The sequence below is a fragment of the Gorilla gorilla genome, chromosome 16, assembly GCF_029281585.2.
Source record: "Gorilla gorilla gorilla isolate KB3781 chromosome 16, NHGRI_mGorGor1-v2.1_pri, whole genome shotgun sequence".
NCBI classification, from domain to species: domain Eukaryota; kingdom Metazoa; phylum Chordata; class Mammalia; order Primates; family Hominidae; genus Gorilla; species Gorilla gorilla.
Window position 1 is genome coordinate 55,090,603 of NC_073240.2, and position 22,607 is coordinate 55,113,209.

General features: G+C 35.4%; 1 protein-coding gene across 1 annotated transcript in view; it reads left to right on the forward strand.

Annotated features, from left to right (window-relative positions):
• The window catches only part of UNC13C (unc-13 homolog C), a 649,688-nt gene that overhangs the window by 340,520 nt on the left and 286,561 nt on the right, over window positions 1–22,607 (forward strand). Inside the window, exons 13-16 of the mRNA XM_031002438.3 lie at window positions 169–325; window positions 10,284–10,352; window positions 12,002–12,091; window positions 16,597–16,725. Of these exons, the coding sequence (XP_030858298.3) occupies window positions 169–325; window positions 10,284–10,352; window positions 12,002–12,091; window positions 16,597–16,725 (445 nt within the window). The remainder of the gene's footprint in view (window positions 1–168; window positions 326–10,283; window positions 10,353–12,001; window positions 12,092–16,596; window positions 16,726–22,607) is intronic.

The following is a 22,607-nucleotide window of genomic DNA, read 5'->3' on the forward strand; positions in this document are numbered from 1 at the left end:
GAAATTTTCAAAAGGCCGGAATTGTTTTTCTTTCAGTTAGAGATTGTGCAGTTTTCTCTCCTTTTCATAGATGTAGCTGTGGAATTAATTGCTGATGTTAGAAGCTCTGTTGTTGCATGAATTAATTAATTTCTGTCTTAAAAACACTTTATGTTTTTTGTCTTTCAGGCACTTTTCATGTCTGTCTTCTAAATACATGTGCCCCGGTGTCCCTGCCGTCATGAGCACCTTGCTGGCTAATATAAATGCTTTTTATGCTCACACAACAGTTTCAACAAATGTACAGGTTTCTGCCTCAGATCGATTTGCTGCTACCAACTTTGGTGTAAGTATAATTTTTAAACTTTAAAATTCCTAGCAGCTTATGGGAGTTACATTTCAAGAGACTTTGAACTTAAGATATTCTTGGAATCTTATTGCAGAAAGGACATTTTAGGGAATAGCATAATGGGTTCCAGCTCAAAGTTCATTTGAAACATTTTTAGTAAATTAACCTTGACAATCAATAAGAATTTTCATTAGATTGAATCTTCATATCTTAAAGGGTCTTTTTCAGTGAGGGAAAAACATACATTTTATAAGAGAATGCTGGGACTTTATAGGGAATTCTCAACATATGCAAATTTGGTATTCAACATTTCAGATTCACTGTCTTGTAGATATAGTTCCCTAGTAAGTGTGAGCTTGGCTGCCATCTCTGGAACATATTAGGCTCCATTTGCACTTCCTATTGGTTCCTTCTGGTACTGATGGATAGTGGCACATCCTCTAAGTAAAACATAGCATGTGTTTAAGGAGCCTACAAAAAACAATCTGTGCCTAATTAAGGCTGTCCATCTGACATATGCAAAGGCATCAAGAATGCATTGAAAAGTAGAAATTCAGGGAATCAAAGGAGCCCCAAGAATTCGTCTGTTGCATCCATCAGTGTAACTCTTTCTCTACAAGTATACTGTAACTGAAATTGCCAAGACTGGAAATAGGATATAAACTAGAGTATTTCTAGTAAAGTGGTAAGAGTCAAAATTAAAAATGAGTAGAGATGGAGAAGAGAGGATAGATACCAAAGGTTTTCAGGGCATAAAATCAGCAGCCTCAATAGCATTTGGTATTTTTGGGGACATGGACAGGGAGGGAAGGAGAAGATGCCTGGAAATAGTCCCAGGTTTCTGGTCAGGGCAAATGGGTAGGCAGTAGCGCTGTTCAGTAATCCTGTGAGACAGGTTTTTTGTTCTCTCTTTTTTTTTTCATGGAGGAAACTAAGATCAGTTGTGGGAAGGTGATTTTTCATGGCACCATATTGTTTCCACTGCACTTCCAGTTTAGTTTACTGAATATATTTTTGTTACAGAGTTTATTGTTTAGAAATCAAATTTTGAGTAATGTGTCATAGAAAAGAAACAGTTGAGACACAGCAAATAAAAGAGTGAAAACCCAATAGGGAAAAAGATGTGCTCCTGTGTTTACTCTTTTTCTGTCCTTTTCCTCTAAAAGAGAAATGCATGCGAGGTGTATGAAGTGAATTAGAATCATCAAAGGAAAGTATAATTGCTATTTAATGCCAAATCAAATAAAATGCCAGTAAAGGAGACTACTCTTTGGGTTAGGAGTTATGGAGTTTCAGTTTTTATTGAAATTTAGCAAGTCAGTTTAGTCATCTAAGCCTCAGTTCCTCAACATGCTCCATGAAGAAGATAATTCATACTTTAACATGTTTCTCAAATTTAAAATAATGATAAAATGAGATAAAAGATGGCAAGCCAGTTGATAAAAGTTAAAAGTGTCAGTGTATAAAATATGAAAATTTTGTCTCTCCTGCCTTACCTATGGTATAACCTACAGTATCAGCTACTTTTGTTAGACAGATTGACTCTTGCAGAAGCTGGAACCAAAGAACATTCCCTAGCCAGTTCAACAAAATCCTGTTGTTACCAAATAGCAGATCATAGAACAGTTTTGTTATAAAAACCTCATCTTAGTAACAGCACTTGTTGTCTTGGGATTTTACCTATAATATAAAGCATGCTGCACTATGAAATTGTTTTGCTTCTAATATTCCATCTGTGTATATTGTGAAGAATAAGCCAACATCATGGAACATTGAGCCTTTCTCCCTCTGAGAAAGATGTGTTTAAGTGATTAATATCCACCATAAAAACTACCTAGAGGAAAATTAGATAACATGCTCCTTTACTTCATGTTGACCCAAAGAAGAGAGAGCAGATTGATTTCAGTACATTTTAGTATTTCAGTGGCAGTGTAGTTATAACAAACTTCATTTTATAAATCCAATAACTTATTATAGAATAGGGCCAAAAGAAAGAGAAATGTTTCTTCAAACTACATCATGAAAAGTTGGTGATTTGGTATATAAATTTGACTATATTTTTCTAGCTATCAAAAATAATGCCATTTGAAGGGTCGAATATACCTAAGTGTATCTCCTGCCTCTACATTGGAACCTCAGGTTTTTATTCACCTAACTGTTAAAGCTGATTTTGTCATCTGGGACTCAATGACAATTATATGCTCCCTTCTTGATCCTTCTCAAAGGTGCATAGCCCACACATTTTGAGACTCCAAATAATAAACCAGTAGAAAAAGCTTTCTTACCTATGAGAATTGTAAAACAAATCTTTAAGAAAAGAAAACCATTACACATTTAGACCTTTTCAAGTATAAATCTTATTTGAAATCATGATGTGGATGAAATATGTTCAAAAATAAAGTGAAAAGGACAGAACCCTTGGGTGTACAGAAGAGATGCAAGCAAAGTTTACCTAGGAAAATGGCTAGACCAATTGGATGACAATGATTTTTTTTTAATGTGATTTTATCACACCATTGCACTCCAGCCTGGGCAACAGAATGAGACCCTGTCTCTAAAAAAAAAGTGATAACTGTAAAAGGTAAGGTAAACTATTTCGGGAAAAGGGTAGTATATAATATCATTAACTGTCATAGAGAGTTCAAGTAAAATGGAGAAAGAAATTAGCCCATTGAATTTGGCAAGTAGAAGGTCATTGGTCAGTGAAGCAATTGAGGTTGAAGCCTGATTTCATGAAGTTTGTTCAGTGAATGGCATATAACAAGCTTGTCCAACCAACAGCCCGTGGGCCACATGCAGCCCAGAGTGGCTTTGAATATAGCCCAATACGAATTCATAAACTTTCTTAAAACATTGTGAGACTTATGCATGATTTTTTTTATTGCTCATCAGCTATCATTAGTGTTAGCGTATTTTATGTGTGGCCCAAGACAATTCTTCTTTTTCTATTGTGGCTCATGGAAGCCAAAAGATTGAATATGCCTGGCATAGAAGCACAGTTATATAAATTAAAGCTCAATTATTCCATACATATGATACAGTCATTAAAAATTGAGTTTTTATGGAAGAGGTTCAATAATTGAGCAGTGCCCATGATAATAATAAATGAAAAAAGTATGCTAAAAAACTCTATATGCAATTTAATTCCAACATTGAAGACACACACACACATACATACACACACTCACACACACACATACAGGTTTAGAGATAAGACTGGAAAGAAATGTGCTCAAATACCAATGATGTAGCCACCTAGTTGGGTTATAGCTGACATTTTGTTGGTTTTGTTTTGTATTAATCTTTATACAACAGTCTTTTTGTTATTATTCTACTTTAAGTTCTAGGGTACATGTGCACAACGTGCAGGTTTGTTACATAGGTATACTTGTGCCATGTTGGTTTGCCGCACCCGCCAACTCATCATTTACATTAGGTGTTTCTCCTAATGCTATCCCTCCCCCAGCCCCTCACCCCTCAACAGGCCCCGGTGTGTGATGTTCCCCTCCCTGCGTCCATATGTTCTCATTGTTCAACTCCCACTTATGAGTGAGAACATGTGGTGTTTGCTTTTCTGTTCTTGTGTTACTTTGCTGAGAATGATGTCTAAAATTTTTTATAAAATACCTTAAGTCTGTATTAACTTTATAACAACATTCTGAAAGAAAGCGTGAAATTGGATGAGGAAACAGACTATTCTTTCAAGGAACTTAAATCAGAAGATAAAAAGAGAGATTGGGCAAGAGTAAGAAGGTTTTTCCATATAAAAAGAGACTTTATTTTTATTATCTGCTTGGGTAGGGATTTTTAAACTATTTAATAAGGTAAATATAAACATGTTTATAGAGTGTTAAGAAAGGAGTTAGTTGCAAGAGTGAGGTTGCGAATTTCTCAGATGGGAGAATAAGTGACTATAAGTACTATCTCAGAGGAAACGAAGGAAGTGCAGTCATGAGGGCAGAAGGAGAGGCTAGCCTTTAGAACGAGAAAGGACAAACTCTGTTCTGAAATTCAAGGAAATAGTGTGAGAGTCCTTGCAGAGAACACTAAGCTTTTGATATAGAAGTGAAAAGTTGGGGTAGTTGTACCTTATTTTTTAATCTTTCTTTAAAGTTGTCAGGAAGGACAAGCGTTGCTCATTTACAAAACAATGGGCTGTGAAATGGTTGCAGAGGGGAAGCGGGGTGGTGAAAGTTTGGGTAAGCTACTGAGGGGAATACAAAAAAGAATGTTTCAGGGACATGTAAAAGAAATTCCTAGTAAACTGAAAGTGTCATTTGCTGTTGGGCACTATAAATGTGTTTTCACAATTCTTGTGACAGTGAGACTTTCTTAGAGTGTGTCAGCATTCTGATGCTTATCTACTAGGAGATATATAGCTGATGGCTGGATTGACTCTAGGCCAAAATTTTGCAGAAAAGAGGCCATGGGAAGGTAAGGAAATTCATATAAAGATAATGGGACGAAGGTAAAGTGATTTGCCATTAGCTCTAGTTTTTGGTAAGTGGAACCATGAGAAGCATGATGGATAGCAAGAGAGAAGGAGGGGAGAAGTGGGGAAAGGGACGGAGAGAGTGGAAGAGAGAAAACAGGCAGAGACAGAGGATTGTGGGAGGAACGTATTAATAGCACCTTTCAGTTAACATTTTGCAAGGGAAGTCTCAGGTCCAAAAGGTAACTCAGGGAGTAGATTGTTGAAAATTGATTGTAGAACACTGGTATGCTACAACTGGCTGGTACCTGCTCATGAGAACGGATCAGTAAATTTTTAGGAATATTGCAAGCTTGTTAAACACAGCCATCCTTGAAATTGGACATATTAAAAGTATTTACAACATGAAAGTTAGCAAATGCTAAAAATCAAGGCTTTTTGCTTTCAGAGAGCCACTTTACCAGCGCATCACTGAGTATAAATGTTATTTGGAGTCCAGACAAAGAACTTTACTAGATAAAGTGTCTCTATGTGTGTTGAACGCACTCATGGGTAGATCAGGAGTTGAAAAGGAACAAAATTCCATGAGGTGGGAGGCAGTCAATATTTTAATTTTGAAGGTGTCTTTAGGAAATTTATTTAGTGAATTATCTTGAAATACAAATATCAAATAAATCAATCGTAAAATTAATATTTTTGAGCTGTTTATTTACTTGAGTATATACATGCTCAGTACATATAACCAAGTACAAGTGATATTTTTATTGACTGACCAACCTCTATAATATTTTCTTTCTACACATTTTTGGCTGCATTTTCTTTGATCACGGCATATGACAAAAAAATTGAAATATTATTTTTATAATTTTTTTTCACTTAGCAGAATTGACGTATTTTTAAATGGACACTTTAGAAGAGTTTATTTCACTTTCACAATGCCACATGCGTTTTAGTGATTTTCATAAAATTTGGGAAAACACCAATTTTTTTTTTCATATGTGATGTAAAAGCAAAAATTACAGCTGACAAAGTTAAACAGGCAAGGCAAACTTTATTCAGGACTATTGCAATAGGGAAGAGAGGCCAGAGCTCAATTAGAGCTCAACTCCACTGAAATGAAAGGCAGGGCTGAAATAAGGAGAAAGTATTGAAGGATGATAGTGGGGAGGTTGATCAATGGGATGTAACCAGTGCACTGAGTAATTTTGAGTCTGTAATTTTTTCTTCTGCGATTAGGCCATCTTTGTTTGCTAATTACAGCCATGGAAGTTAGGGTCCTATCTTCCCAAAGAGGGTGGGAGGTAGGAGTGCTCTCTCCTTGATGATTACATTTCAAAGGGAAGGCTCCCAAGTCTTTCAGGAAGGCATTCTTGGATTATGAAACTGGCAAGAGGCTTTAAAAAATATTTCCATGTGAAGGGGCAGAAAATGAATTTACTGTTACAACTTTTCTAAATAAAATGCTTTAAGAAAAGGGAGGTCGAGACCTAGAGTCAGGAAGAAGCCTATCTAAAGTTTAACCAGGCTGAGGGGAAGGCTAAGCATGTCTTGATCAGTGAACAATAACATTTCAATGCTTTTCAAGTTTTCCTGTGAAGGGACTCTTCAAATATACTTTGAATTGATGAAATTTATTAATTATTTTGTCATTGAAAGCATCATTTTAGTGGCCTTTCATAATAGTATGATATTTCTGTTGGTATCAGAATTAATCTCAAATCAATAAGAGCTATAAATATATGTCCAATATGTTCATATTTAACACTAATTGAATTATTTAAAAATTACCAAAATTGCCTATGCATTACTTCTGTTTGAAAAGTCTTTCTTAATGAATTGCTGTTTTTGGTATGATCTGGAAAAAAAGTGTTACAATTTGCTTGTCGTGTTCTGAATTATTTTTATCTTATTCCTGAAAATTTTACAAAAATCTAAGATAGCATGAATACATAGCTAGCTCCTCCCAGGGGTGCTAAAGAAGGTGAGGGCTGAAGAGCTTAAGCATCATTAGCTTCTGGTTAAATTCATCCCTTCTGTTGAAGCCAGACTTTGAGAAGGAAAGAAAGAAAATAATGAGAGACGCTGAGGATGATGCAGAGGTTATCATACCCCTTCCTTACAAGAGCTTTTCCTTCCACGGTTCCCCAAATCCTGGGGGGAACTTCCTGAAGGTGCACAGTCCGGGGAGCAACTACCTCTTCCCCCTGCCCATGGGCCAAATGCAGTCCACTAACTCACCAACTGGTTTTGTAAGGCCCATAAGCTAAGAATATTTTTTAATATTTTCTAATGTTGAAAAAAAATTTTAAAGACGGTTATTTTGTGAAACATTAAAACTATCTAAAATTCAAATTTCCACATCCATAAATCAAGTTTCACTGGAAAACAATCATGCCTATTAGTTTACATATTGTCTATGGCAGCTACTGTGCTATAGTGTCAGACTGAATAGTTGAGACAGGGTTGGCAAAGTGAAAAATATTTACTAACTAGCCCTTTGTAGATAGTTTGCCAATCCCTGGTCTAGTTATTCTGGTCAACTAATTAAACCAAGTTGTTTTTTTTTTTTTTTTTTTTGCTTGGATTTACCTTTTATTTATTTTAAAAATTTATTTAAATTTCTAATTGGATACGTAATAGTTGTACATATTTATGAGGTACAAGATAAATTTTGATACATGCATACAATATGTAATGATAAAATTGGAATAACTGGAATATCTATCATCTCAAGCATTTATCATTTCTTCATGTTGGGAACATTCCAATTCCACTCTTTTAGTTATTTTGAAATACACAACCAATTATTGTTAACTATAGTTGCCCTATTGTGCTACCAAACACTGGATCTTATTCCTTCTAACTGTATTTTTGAACCTATTATAATATTTATTATTATTTTTATTATTGATTTATTGATTTGCCCCCTACTAGACATATGTGGCCCTTATTTAATAAAAAAACTGAATAATGTGGCAGTTTTAGATATTGTGCCATGTCCCTTGGGGAAACATTTTTTAATCACCCAGTCTTTCGTTATTCCACAGATCACACCCTACAGGCAGTAGGCTTGCTCTGCTCTGCAAAGGGAATCTCACTCTAGTTAAATAGAAATGTTGTAAATAAAATTAAAGTTCAAGCTGTCCTGCTGTTTAAAGAATCTCTATGAAAATTCAATCAGCAGCATACTTTTAATTTCACATCATCTGATGTTGTTCTGGCTTTCAGTGACAAGAAGCCCAGCAGTTTTCTTCACAGTTTTCTATTTTCCTTGAATGTAAATTTTCCAGCTGGGCACTGAAGACTAGGTAGGGAAACCAAATGTGTGAACTTTATCAGTTAGAAATCTTTTCAACTCCATGAAACAAAAACTCATTAAATACATTTAACTAAATAAGATTTCCCCCTTTGCTCCCCCGCTCATGGAACCTAAGTCCACAGAGGTAGGGAATTCAGAGCTGGTATAGCTGCTCAGTATTGTAATATTTTAGAAGAGTGGGCAGATGGGGTAGGATGGATGTAGGCAATCCTTTTTTTTTCCATTCGTTCTTTCTATTTTCATCTAATGGGCATGAAATAAGCACTCTATCTTCTGGAGGCTATTAGAGTTTTAGGTGGGAAAAGGGAAGAAACACAGAGGGCAAAAGTTGAAAAGTCTGAATGCAATACCTAACAAAGAATTATACAGCAAACACTAATGAAACAAACACTATCTGCCAAGCACTCTTTTTAAATCTTTCAAAACAATAAGTCGTTGGTAGTATGGTAGCTGGGTCTATTTGATTTAATAAGCTGTCTACATCTCATTGGCCAAAACCATGGCATGTGGTCATCCTTGGAGGAAAAGAGGTCGAGAGGGTGAGCATTTCATATGGGCACATTTGACATATGATATTCTTTTAGTAAGGAACAATGGAAGAATGGATATTGGGCAGACAACCAGCACCATTTGCCCCAATGAATATAAGAGGGCCGATGATTTGGGCCACAGTATGGTTGATCAGTCACTTCAACTGTCTTGATGATTTGTGCCAATCACAGAGATAAGATAAGGCATCCAGAGATGTTACATGAATCACACTCACTTTGATAATCATCTAAATGATTAACTTTACTGTGGCCTAAACTAATTATTGTAGTGATTCTTCTCTTTTTCTATCTGGATTGAGGGCCACCAACCCAAATGCATGGAAGTTGGAGAGTTAAGAAAGGACTGTATAGCTTGCCTCATCCCCTAGGAAGGTATAATGGAGAGTGGCAGAGAAAGATCTAAGACGTTCAACTCATCTGTATTTTCTGTAGCTTTGTTGGGATAAAGGGTCTTAACCTGCCTAAGAAGATTGCATGCTTCTGGAAGGCAGGGCTCATTTCTTAGGCTCCTTTATTGCCTCCACAGAGGTTAACACAGAGATGATACTCAAACTTTCTTATACTGGTGTATAAATCTGATGATGGCAGTTTATTCAGAAAATTGGAGTTTCAGCTTAGGAACAATTTGTCACCTCCTGTTAATATTCAGCTCACTCCATCAAGATCAGTGACTTCGAGGCATAAGAGTTATATACCCCATAAATCCACCTCCTCTGTGAAACTACTGAGAAAAGCTTTCATTTTTGTCAATATCCTCCAACGTGCAATTTGGTGTTTACAGAATATTAATGTTGGCAGGGGCATTTTATGTCATTTAATCTTACCTCTCCCATTTTATTTTTTGATGAGAAAACTGGAATTCAGAATAGTGGAGTGTCTACCTATAAGGTTTGTATGTGTGACTTTTATGTTTTGACTTTGTTTTTGTTTAATCCACCCAACTTTAACCACACACTTAATAAGAGAAAAGCTCTTTATTCTCACCATCCTCAAATACTTCTGTTAAGAGGACAGTTCAACACTGATACTGCATCAAGTGGAAGCAACAGAAGTTTTTTGGCTGCATGTTTCTACTAATTTTAGCACTAAATCATACACAGCCTTTAAAAGCAATTGATCCTTTCAGATTATGAAGTCTGCATTTGCTTCCAAAAAGAAAATATTTTTTCAAATTGGTTTTGACAAAAACAACACCTGCTCCCACTTCCGTAGGTGGTAGAAGTGTAAAAAACTGTAATATATTGTCTGGAGAAGGGGCATGAAGTACAGGAATAAAAAGAAGAATGGGTTGCATTTTCTCTTGCTGACGCATTATATTGTGAATTATTACACATAGAGAAATGTACTGGCAATTTATTTGTCTGATCTCTTTCTACAAAATGCTAGTCTCTAGACACTTTGTTAGAACAGTTACACATTTCTCATTCATCATAGAGAGGAAGTATGACTTATTGAAAAGACCATGAGTTTGGTGTCAAAGAGACCTGAGTTTGAATCACTGCTATGCCACATAGTAACTTTATGATCTTGGACAAGTCATTGATATATTTGATCCTTCCTTTCTATAAAATAGAGACAAAGCTCAGAATTATTATGAGGTCTTTAGAGTGGTCATTTATTTCCATTCTCCTATTTTGTGTTTGCTTTGTACAGAGGGAAAAATTCATAAAACTACTGGACCAGTTACATAACTCTTTGAGGATTGATCTGTCAAAGTATAGGGTATGTACAAATTTACTTGCCTAAAAGAAAACTGTTGTTTGGTCTAGAGAATTTCTCGCCATATTGTAAAAATTACCCATCATGTAATAGAAAAATAAAAATATTGATCTCAGGTGCTGTCACGCTTAGAAATAATCCAGCAGGTCTCCTTTTTTGTTCAGATTCTTTGCCCCACGTAGACTACAACAATACTCTGTGTGTGTGTGTGTGTGTGTGTGTGTGTACGCACTTGCAGCTTTAATTTTGTAATTTTTAAAATAGCCATCAGATTCAATGACCCTCAGCTAATTCATGAAGTAGACTATGGCCCAGTCCTCATTTTGAAAGCTCACCCTTTGTTACTGGAATACTGTGCTGATATTTCCCCAATTTCTGAGCTTCCTACTTAATTTACTGCTTCATTCTCTTTCCTCCTGGATCATGATACCAAGAGTACCATGTGTTCTTGCAAAGCTGCCCAGAATTCATTGTCAACAATTCTATATATCACCTCCTGGGGAAACACATACACATACCACAAATATATTCATGTACATATGTGCATAAATATACACGCATATAATTTTAGTTACAAAATATCTTAGTTATAAAAATTTAATTACTAATTTTATTTATAAAATGTCTATAGTAATAACTAATAGATGCTCTCTTGTATCTTACATTCTTTAATAATTTATCCTAAACATCTTTTCTTATTTTAACATATCTATCTCCCATGCATTCATTTTTAATTAGTCTTTTATTGACAGATACTTTAATTGCATACTTATTGAAGTTATAATACCAAATTTAATTTGGTATTGTTTCATGTTGGTTATTTCATGTTGGATCTGGGGCCAACATAATGAGAAGAGAACAACCATTAAGCCATTGAGAGAGACATTTGGGGGCAACAAGGGCCTGAAGCCACCTCATTCACCATCTCATCATAGGCACACTAACCCTGTTCAAGTTCATGAATATCTCGTAATTAGCGATGGTTTTCCTAATGGCTCTTTAGAAAAGCATGTTAACATGTGAAATTGACCAAAGTATAAATTGTTTCTTAGTTCAAACATTTTATAATTATAACTTTTCATTCCTTCAAAATTATAAACATCTGTATTTTCAAATGATACTTCTCATCAAACCTCGCTAAAAGAAACCTTTTTTTAAAATCCATAGTATTTCAGGAAAGACTATATGATGCAAACTTATTTTTTTAACTTTTAAAGTTTTTTTGTGACTAAAAGTAAATGCAGCACATGTGTAATTTCCGAAGTATTTTTTAAAAAGTAGTTATCTTGAGAAAATCATGAAAATTTTTTCCTATGTATGCTATACTTCCTCCTTTTAGTAGCAAGACTATTTTAGAAGCAAGCATTAATAACATCATAACATTGTAATAATGATATTGTTTTGCATTTATTGCATTGTTAGTATAAATAGAAGAGTGCAGCTTTCCAAGAGTAAAAATATAATATTTCCAAATTGTTTATGTTCTATAATGTTTTATGACAAAAATATTTTAAGAATACCTGAAGAGTATTTTTAAAATTGTATACAGTTTACTTTCCATTTTCTTTCATGAGAGGCTAGTTTTAGTTTATTTTCCCACTAGAAGTTTACTGCTGACAACCTTATCCATTTTCTGTTTCCTAATTAACCAGGAAAACTTTCCTGCAAGCAATACTGAAAGACTGCAAGACCTGAAATCAACTGTTGACCTGTTAACAAGTATCACCTTTTTTAGGATGAAGGTATCTCATTTTATCTCTGTCACTGTTTTGGTGTGACATAGAATACATTCATCCCCTGGTAAAGTCTTGCTTTACCCTCCTCTTGATCAAGTACTGTGTTAACTCCATCGATTAAGCTGTACTATCTTTGCCTGAACTTGATGTATCTTCCAGTATAAGGTATAGTGAAGAAGAGATTATCCTAGACACTTAAAATACTCTGATACATTTGGCTCTAATTTAGTTCTCAGTTAAATTTGTCTTAGATAAAGCTCTCTAGTAAGTGGATGTGGCACTTAAAAAATTTCCAAAGAATGTTAAATGGAAATGGATTTCCCTTCCAATTTTACTTTTAACTTAGATGTTTTGCTGACTTTTTTGCTTCAAGAAAGTAGCTGACTCTTTTAAGTTTACCCCAATTGTGGCAACTTCCATTCTCAGCACTGGGAATGTCTGTGTAGGAATATATTTGATCACCTATCTATTGGTATAATTGGCTAGGCCTTACAAACCAGGTATTTCTTTTTAGATATATCATTTCTGCTTTAATTGCAAGTTTTCTGCAGTCATAGTTCTGGCTTGCAGTGCAACTTATGTAAAGCATTTTCAGAAACTACTTGCCAGGCTGTGGGCTAAAATATACGCTCTTTGAAAGACAGTATTACGATGCTTATTCAGAAAATTCCTAAATAGGAACAATTTTTTTCTTTGCATTTGCCCATAATTTTTTTCACTAGAACCTCTAAAAATGGCATTTTGTAATAAAAGAGAGACACAAAGGGAAACCATACTATATCAAAGTTCATTTAGATTCTTTAAAGTTGAAGTAAAATTCATTTGGTTTAAAATCAGGCTAACTAGGTGACTAGGATAAATAGAATTTACATCAATTCTAATCTACTGTCGGTAGCTACTGGAACAGCGTGCAGCTAATGATGGCGAGACCCAATCAAGTTGACTTAGATTGACAGGTGATGTCTGCCATTGACACTGAGGAGTGAGGAATGGGAGTGAGGGTAGGGTGTGCCAGCACAGTGCTACCCATCTGCCATGCCTCCTTGCTTAAAAACACTATCTCCTTAAACTTTTAACTATTCTTCCCCAACCCTCACTACCAGTTGATTACTTTGCTTCCTATTTCAATGAAAAAAAATAGGAGGAAAGAAAGAGGAGCATCCTCAAGCTCCAATCACATACTCCCACCACCTACCCCAGTAGGTACTTCCCTGTATGTGTCCATATATTCTTTCTTTTTTAGTATTGATGAGCCATCTGTTTTCCTAGAAAATGTGGTCTCTTCTACTTGTGCAATTGATTTTGTCTTCTCTTGTGCACTAAAATATTGGTCCAGCAATCCTCTCCACTCTCCTGAATTGCTAACTTTCCCCTATGTATGTGCTATTGATTTTACAGTCTTCAAAATACTGCTTGGCATCACTTTCTTCTATAGCTACTACCCCAGTTCATTTCCCTTAATAGCAAAACTCCTTGAAATAGTCATCTATACATTTCCTTCCAATTAATTTCCTCCTATTATCCTTTGAACAAATTTTCTTCTCCTGTTATTCTTTTTTCTCATTGCAGAGAGTAAAAATCACTATTTTGTTGTACAGTCCTGTTAGTTTTGACAAATGCGTAGTCATATAACCACCAGAGCAATAAGATACAGAACAGTTCCATGAGCCTACAAAATTCCCTTGTGCTATACCATTGTTGTCAACCCTTCTCCCACATGCTGGTAACCACCGATTTGTTCTTTGCCTGTAGGTTTGCCTTTCCTAGAACATCATGTAAATGAAATCACACATGATGTAGCATAACACAATAGAGAATCATTGGTGTTGAGTGTATCAACAATTCACTTCTGTTAATTGCTAAGGAGTAATTCTTTGTTATGTATGTGCTATTGATTTATCCATTCCCTCACTGAGAGATATTTTAGTTATTTACAATTTTGGTTTCTTACAAATAAAACTATTTTAAATAAGCTTGAGATTATAGTTGTAAACATACGTTTTTATGTTCCTTGGGTTAAATCCTCAGCAGCAGTGTGTGAGAGTCCCAATTGTTCTGCATCCTCTAGCAAAACTCTTGGGATTTTCCATGTTATGTATGTATGTATGTATATATTTATTATTCTAGTAGAAGTGACATTGCATTATCTTAATGTATTAATTTTATTTGTCTAAAAATTAATAATATTGAGAATTTTGGGGGGATTGATTTGCTATCTGAATATCTTCTTTTGTGAAGAATGTTGAAATTTTTACCCATATTTGTTAGCTGGTTTTCTTACTGTTAAGGGCATTTTAATTTTAATTATTTTAAATTGATAGATAAAATTGTATGTATTTATTGTGTACAAAATGATGCTTTAAAATGTGTATACATTGCAGAATGGCTAAATCTAGCTAATTAACATATGCATTACCTCACAAAGTTATCATTTTTGTGAGGAGAATATCTAAAATCTACTTTCTTGCATTCTTCAAGAATACAGTAGTCTCGAGTTTTGAGAGTTTTTATAGGTTTTGAATACAATTTTTTGTCAGATATGTGATTTGTTATTATTTTTGCCTTGTTTGTGCCTTGTCTTTTAATTGTCTTAAAAATATCTCATATAGCAAGTTTTTAATTTTGGTCTACTTTATCATTTTTTTTTCTAATTGTGGATAATGCTCTTGGTTAAACCAACATCACAAAGAGGTTTTTTTGGTGTGTTTCTTCTAAAAGATTGGTTTTACCTTTTATATTTGGGCATATTTTTTATTTAGAATTTTGGGGATTGTTTTGCTGGTTGTTTTTGTTTGATATAAGGTGTAAAGCGTGAATCAAGGATAACATTTTACATATTTATGTTTAATAGTTCCAGCAGCATTTATTAGAAAGATTTTCCTTTCTCCATTGAATTGCTTTCATATTATTGTAAAAAATTAAATTGACCATATATGTATGGGTCTATTTCTGAACTCTCTACACTGTTCAATTGTTTGTACATCCACCACTACCATCCTGTCTTGATTACTGTGACCTTATAGCAAATCATTAAAAAAGATAATGTGCATCCCACCTCGTTTCTTCATTTTTCACAATTGTATAGGTGATTTTCATTCCTTCTGGGATTTTAATTGAGATTGCATTTCATCTATAGATAAATCCGGAGAGAACTGACATTTTAACAATATTAAAACTTCAACTCTGTCCTTAGTTTTTGACCACAGTGTAATCAGACTTTTACTCTCTCACTTCACCAAAAATAATTTGTCAACATCTCATGTTTTATTTCTCTCCTATACCATTGGCTCTTTTGGGAGCGGGGTGGGGGGTACTCTCTACTGCTTTATTCCTTCGCATTTGTCTGTTGTCACAGATTTAGAATTATGTAAGATTTAACTGGATTTATTTCTTGGACCTCTTCTCTTCACTATCCATACTCAACTAGCGTTGTTTCTTTATGTTCTTCTGTAAGCTAATAATTTGCAAATTTATATCTCTAACCAGAACTTTTCCACAACTGTAGATTCATTTATCCAAATATCTTCTTGAAATTCATGTATATGCCTAATAGGCTTCTTAAACTGTTCAGAATTGACTCCTGAGCTCCCATCCACAGTTTTTCCCATTTAAATTGAAGTCACCTCCCTTATGGCAGTTGCTCAGGCTAAAATATTGGGGTCAACTGGAGTCAGCTCTCACACCAGTCATCCAGTCTGTCAGAAAATCCTGTTAGCTCTTTTTTTCTAAATTTTACCAGAATATGATTTCTTCTAATAATTTCTAATTCTACCACCTTGGTCAAGCATCATCTTCTCTAGACTAAATTTTAACATTATTCTCAGAATTGGTCTTTCTATTTTTTTCATAGCCCACTTTAAGGCAGTGTAAGGGAGCCTTATAAAAGTTAGTTATTTTGCTAAAATTAGGCCATTTTGCTCTTATGCTTAAACTATCCAGTTCCTTCCCACCTCGCTAAAAGCTAATATTTTTATAGTGGTCTATATGTAGTTTCCCCTTGTTCTCACCCTACAGCTTCATTTACTATTGCCGTTTATTGTATTAATTCTATTCCATTGAAACGCTTCCCATCCTTCCTCTGTTTTACTTTTCAACATGCATCATCATGTAATATATTTTACATATTTATTTTATTATCTACTAGAACTTAAGCCCATGAGGAAAGGGATTTTTGATTCTATCGTTCATTGCTGTATCACCATTATCTGGCATATAGGAAGTGATGAATATTTGTTGAATGATGGAATGGAATGAAATCAATGCATGAAGTACTAACTGGTCACGTTAAGTGTTTTTATTTGAGTGTTTACAGCCATTATCATTTTCAATAAGTTTTTATATCAGAAAGTTAATATGTTTACACATTTAAAACCACATGGTAAGATGACACTTACTGAACATAGAAAAATCAATTGAAAGTATTTATTGAATATATATTTGAGTAGTTTATACTAGATTACAATGTGTTATTGTTGCATTTGAGAAAATAAATGTCTGTCTTTGTCTGTCAGGTTCTGGAGCTGCAAAGCCCCCCAAAAGCGAGCATGGTGGTGAAGGACTGTGTAAGGGCTTGCCTGGATTCTACATACAAGTATATTTTTGACAATTGCCATGAACTCTACTCCCAGCTAACAGACCCGGTAAGAAAATATGTATGTCTTTTATAATCGCCACTTTTGTTTCTAGTATCTGTTTCAATAAGTTTAGCATGATAGTTAATAGAAAAGTATGTTCATTTAATTTCACATTAACTGCAAATTTGAGAATTTCCATACCTTTTCTTCATATTTGAATATCACTTTCACATACATGAACTAATTCGCTCCTTAAAATAACTTTATCTAGTAAAGGCACATATTATTTAAGGTTTTAGCTGGAGAATCAGTTTCAGAAAAATGAAGACATTTTCTCAAGGTCACAAGGTGGGTAAGTGGCAGATTTGGGACTAGACATTAGGATTCCAACTCCTGTTTCTGTGTTCTTCCCCTAACTCATAATGCCTCCCATATCATTTTATTTTATTTATTTTTGAGATGGAGTCTCACTCTGTTGCCCAGGCTGGAGTGCAGTGGCGCAATCTTGGCTCACTGCAACCTCCACCTCCGGGGTTCAAGCGATTCTCCTGCCTCAGGCTCCCCAGTAGTTGGGATTACAGGCATGAGCCAGCATGCCTAGCTAATTTTTTTTATATTTAATAGAGACGGGGTTTCTCCATGTTGGCCAGGCTGGTCTTGAACTCCTGACCTCAGGTGATCCGCCCGCCTCGGCCTCCCAAAGTGCTGGGATTACAGGCATGAGCCACCACGCCTGGCCTATATGTTAATTTATTAAGAAATATTTCAAAAATACAATTTAAATCAAAACCACAATGAGATACAATCTCACAGCAGTAGTAATGGCTATTATTATTTTAAATTTTTATTTCCATAGGTTTTTGGGGAACACGTGGTATTTGGTTACATGAGTAAGTTCTTTAGTGGTGATTTGTGAGATTTCGGTGCACCCATCACCCAAGCAGTGTACACTGAACCCAATTTGTAGTCTTTTTTCCCTCACACCCCTCCGACCCTTTCCCCAGAGTCCTCAAAGTCCATCGTATCATTCTTATGCCTTTGCATCCTCATAGCTTAGCTCCCACTTATGAGTGAGAACATACAATGTTTAGCTTTCTATTCCTGAATTACTTCACTTAGAATAATAGTCTTCAGTTCTATCTAGGTTGCTGTGAATGCCATTAATTCATTCCTTTTTATGGCTGAGTAGTAGTATTCCGTTATGTGGAGATATATATATATATATGTCACAGTTTCTTTATTCACTCGTTGATTGATGGGCATTTAGGCTGGTTCCATATTTTTGGAATTGTAAATTGTGCTGCTATAAACCTGCATGTGCAAGTATCTTTTTTGTGCATGGACTTCTTTTCCTCTGGGTAGGTTTCTGGTTTAAGTGGTAGTTCTACTCTTAGTTCTCTAAGAGATCTCCACACTGTTTTCCAAAGTGGTTGTGCTAGTTTACATTCCCATTAGCAGTGTAGAAGTGTTCTCTATTCACTGCATCCATGACAACATCTATTATTTTTTATGTTTTTACTATGGTCATTCTTCCAGTAGTAATGTGGTATTGCATTGTGGTTTAGATTTGTATTTCCCTGATCATTAGTGATGTTGAGCATTTTTTCATGTATTTGTTGGCCATTTGTATATCTTCTTTTGAGAATTGTCTATTCATGTCCTTACCCCACTTTCTGATAGGATTTTTTTTCTTACTAATTTGTTTGAGTTTCTTGTAGATTCTGGATATTAGTCCTCTGACAGATGTATAGATTGTGAAGATTTTCTGCCACTCTGTGGGTTGTCTATTTACTCTGCTGACTGTTCCTTTTGCTGTGCAGGAGCTCTTTAGTTTAATTAAATCCCACCTATTTATCTTTGTTTTTGTTGCATTTGCTTTTAGGTTCTTGGTCATGAAGACTTTGGCTAAGCCAATGTCTAGAAGGGTTTTTCTGATGTTATCTTCTAGAATTTTTATAGTTCGAGGTCTTAGGTTTAAGTTTCTTGATCTATCGTGAGTAGATTTTTGTATAAGATGAGAGATGAAGATCCAGTTTCATTTTCCTACATGTGGCTTGCCAATTATCCCAGCACCATTTGTTGAATAGGGTATTCTTTCCCTACTTTATGTTTTTGTTTGCTTTGTTAAAGATCAGTTGGCTGTAAGTATGCGGGTTTATTTATGTGTTCTCTATTCTCTTCCATGGGTCTATATGCCTATTTTTATACCAGTACCATGCTGTTTTGGTGACTATGGCCTTACAGTATAGTTTGAAGTTAGGTAATGTGAGGTCTCCAGATTTGTTCCTTTTGCTTAGTCTTGCTTTGGCTGTGTGGGCTCTGTTTTGGTTCCATATGAATTTTAGGACTGTTTTTTCTAGTTCTGTGAAGAATTATCATGGTATTTTGATGAGAATTGAATCAAATTTGCAGATTGCTTTTGGCAGTATGGTCATTTTCACAATATTGATTCTACACATCCATAAACATTCAGAATGGCTATTATTAAAACATCAAAAAACAATACATGCTGGTAAGGCTGCAGAGAAAAGGGAATGCCTATACACTGTTGGTGGGAATATAAATGTGTTCAGTCACTGTGGAAGGCAGTATGGAGATTTCTCAAAAAACTTAAAACAGAACCACCATTTGACCTAGCAATCCCATTACTGAGAATCTATACAAAAGAAAATCAGTTTTTCTACTAAAAAGATAAATGCACTCATATATTCATCACAGCACTATTCACAAAAGCAAAGACATGGAATCAACCTAGGTGCCCATCCGTGGTGGACTGGATAAAGAAAATGTGGTATATGCACACCATGGTATAGTATGTAGCCATCAAAAAGAATGAAATAATGTCCTTTGCAGCAACATGGATGTGTCTGGAGGCCATTATCCTAAACAAAATAACACAGGAAAGGAAAACGAAATACTGCATATTCTCACTTATAAGTGAGAGCTTATAAAGATGGGAACAATAGAAACTAGGCCTACTGGCAATGAGAGAGGGCTTAAAAACTCACTATTGGGTCCTATGTTCAGTACCTGGGTAAGGGGATCAGTCGTACCCCAAACCTCAGCGTCACACAATCTATTCAGGTGACAAACCTACATATATACCTCATGAATCTAAAATAAATGTTGAGATTATTTTTAAAAATTTCAGGACTACAAAAAAAATATAGAAAGTAAATCAAACATGTATATGCTTACTACCTATAACCATGTTAACGTTTTCCAATATTTCTCTTCTCTTGTTTAAAGACATTAAATGTTACACATAAAATAGTATTTTGCTTGGGAGGCGGAGGCAGGCAGATCACGAGGTCAGGAGATCAAGACAATCCTGGCTAACACAGTGAGACCCTGTCTCTACTAAAAATACAAAAAATTAGCCAGGAGTGGTGGTGGGCACCTGTAGTCCCAACTACTCAGGAGGCTGAGGCAGGAGAATGGCGTGAACCCGGGAGGCGGAGCTTGCAGTGAGCCGAGATTGCACCACTGCACTCCAGCCTGGGCGACAGAGCGAGACTCCATCTCAAAAAAAAAAAAAAAAAAAAAAAAAGAACACAGTATTTCGCTTTGTATTTCCCAATCCCATCCTACTCCTTTTTTGTCCTTTGGAGATGAACACTATTCTAATATTGGTGTGTTTGAACGTATTTTCACATATGATCAATGAACGCTTGAGTTTTATGTTCTGTGAATTGCCTTTCAGTCTTTTGTGTGTGTTTCTCTTGGTTTTCTTGTCTGTTACTTATTAATTTATAGAAAAATCTAAAAATATTGTGGATACTAATCCTTTTTTGGTTATATGGATTTCATAGATTACTTCCCTCTTGATGACACATCTTTTTGTTATATTGAAGTTTTCTAATGCATACTATGACATATATAGCTATTACTTCTATAAAATTGGCTTTTACAAATGTATTCTAGCTTGGGCAACCTGGGCAACATAGCAAGATCCTATCTCTACAATTTTTTTTTTAATTAGCTGTGTGTGGTGGTATGTGTCTATAGTCACACCTACTTAGGAGGTTAAGGTGATTAGAGTCAGCCCAGGAATTGGAAGTTATAGTGATCTATGATTGCTCCACTGCATTCCAGCCTTGGCGACACAGCAAGACCCTATCTCTATTAAAAAAAAAATGTGTCTATCACCTATCCTTTCAGGAAGAGTGCACTTGGTCCACTAGATATTAAAAATTGTGTGATTATCCATAAAACATTCTGTTTACTTGGGAGAGGCAAATTCTAGAAAGCAAATATCAGATGAAGGCAAGTAAGACTCTTCCAAACTGGATTTTTAGCTAGGTTTCATGTAGTATATATATTTCTGGGGTCACTGTATTTTTTGTTTGTTTGTTTTGCTTTATAAGAAAACAAATTAAGCTGAGTTTGGCATTGCATAAGCAAAACAATATATAACCACATACTTGTTCATAACTTTAGCTTATCAACTCTGTTAAATATGCTGTAGTTTTAAAACTTGGTCCTCCAGGATTTCTAGGAGCTAAATTGGTGCTCACTTGTACTTTCCCATGAGTAGTTTTCTAATGACTTTTCTTTGTCTAATCTCTACTTTCCATCTTCCTCCCATAGGACTCTTTCAATTCTTTTACATTTTTCCATATCATTATCTTAGGTAAAAACCTAAAGGCTAAGATTGAAACTTTTTATTGTACCATGTAATTACCCATGCATAACTTTTTTTTTTTGACAGAGTTTTGCTCTGTCACCCAGACTGGAGTGCGGTGGCGCAATCTCGGCTCACTGCAAATTCCGCCTCTTGGGTTCAAGTGATTCTCCTGCCTCAGCCTCCTGAGTAGCTGGGATTACAGAGGCCCACAACCACGCCTGGCTTATTTTGTATTTTTAGTAGAGACAGGGTTTCACCACGTTAGCCAGGCTGGGCTTGAACTCCTGACCTCAGGGGATCCACCTGCCTCAGCCTCCCAAAGTGCTGCGATTACAGGCGTGAGCCACCGCGCCTGGCCCCATGCAAAACTTTATAATCAATCTTACCAGACTTTACCAGGTTCAGTTTCCTACTCCTCACACTCCTGAACCAAACTGCTCTGCTCTCATGAGCCCTAAATTTTATGATTTCCATGAATCAGCCATCCTTTTTCACATCCCTGCATTTATGCATCCTGTTCTATATGCCTGAAGAAACTCTCCCTCCTTCCCTGCTTTCATCAAAATCCAGCTCAAATATGATCTTTGTTGAAGAAAAAATTATTCATTACACCCATTAAAGAATGGTAAGGCAGACTATTCAAAGAGTACTATTACAATAGTTACACAGGAAGGCTACCACAATAGGATTTTATAGTAGAAAAGAGAAATTGGGCTCAACTATGAATACCACAAGGAAAAGTGGGAATTTATAGCCAAGGAGCTGAGTTAAGGGGAGGGGCTTACTGGATAGAAATTACTAAGAGTTAACATTTGGGGTAAGGGGGGTCCTGGCTAACAGATCTGATGGGATTCTTGCTGAAGGCAGACCAGGGTGATCAAATATCACCAGAAGCATTGTAGAGGAAGGAAACCTGATCAGATACCAAAGTGTGATCAGATATCAAAAATGAAAAATTCTGGCTAAACTGAGAAGATTCTTGCTAAATTGGACAATGTGGAAACTAACATGGAAGTTCAAAAGTTGGGGCCTGGTTAAAAAGAGAGCTCAGAAGAGTTTGACCAAAGTTTGGTCAAAGAGAGAATCTTTATCATTTCCTCATCTACTAATTAATACTCAGTGGATGAATTAAGCTGCCAAAGTGAAGTGGCATACCTTACTTGATGTCTTTCTAATACATAAATAATAACAACAACAATAATAAACAAACAGTTTATTTCTGTAAGAGAGCTTCGTAGGTAGTTCCCATAAAGCAAACATGCCCCTAACAAAAAGTAAATGAATTATGTCACATCAAAATAATCTAATATAGGTTAATATT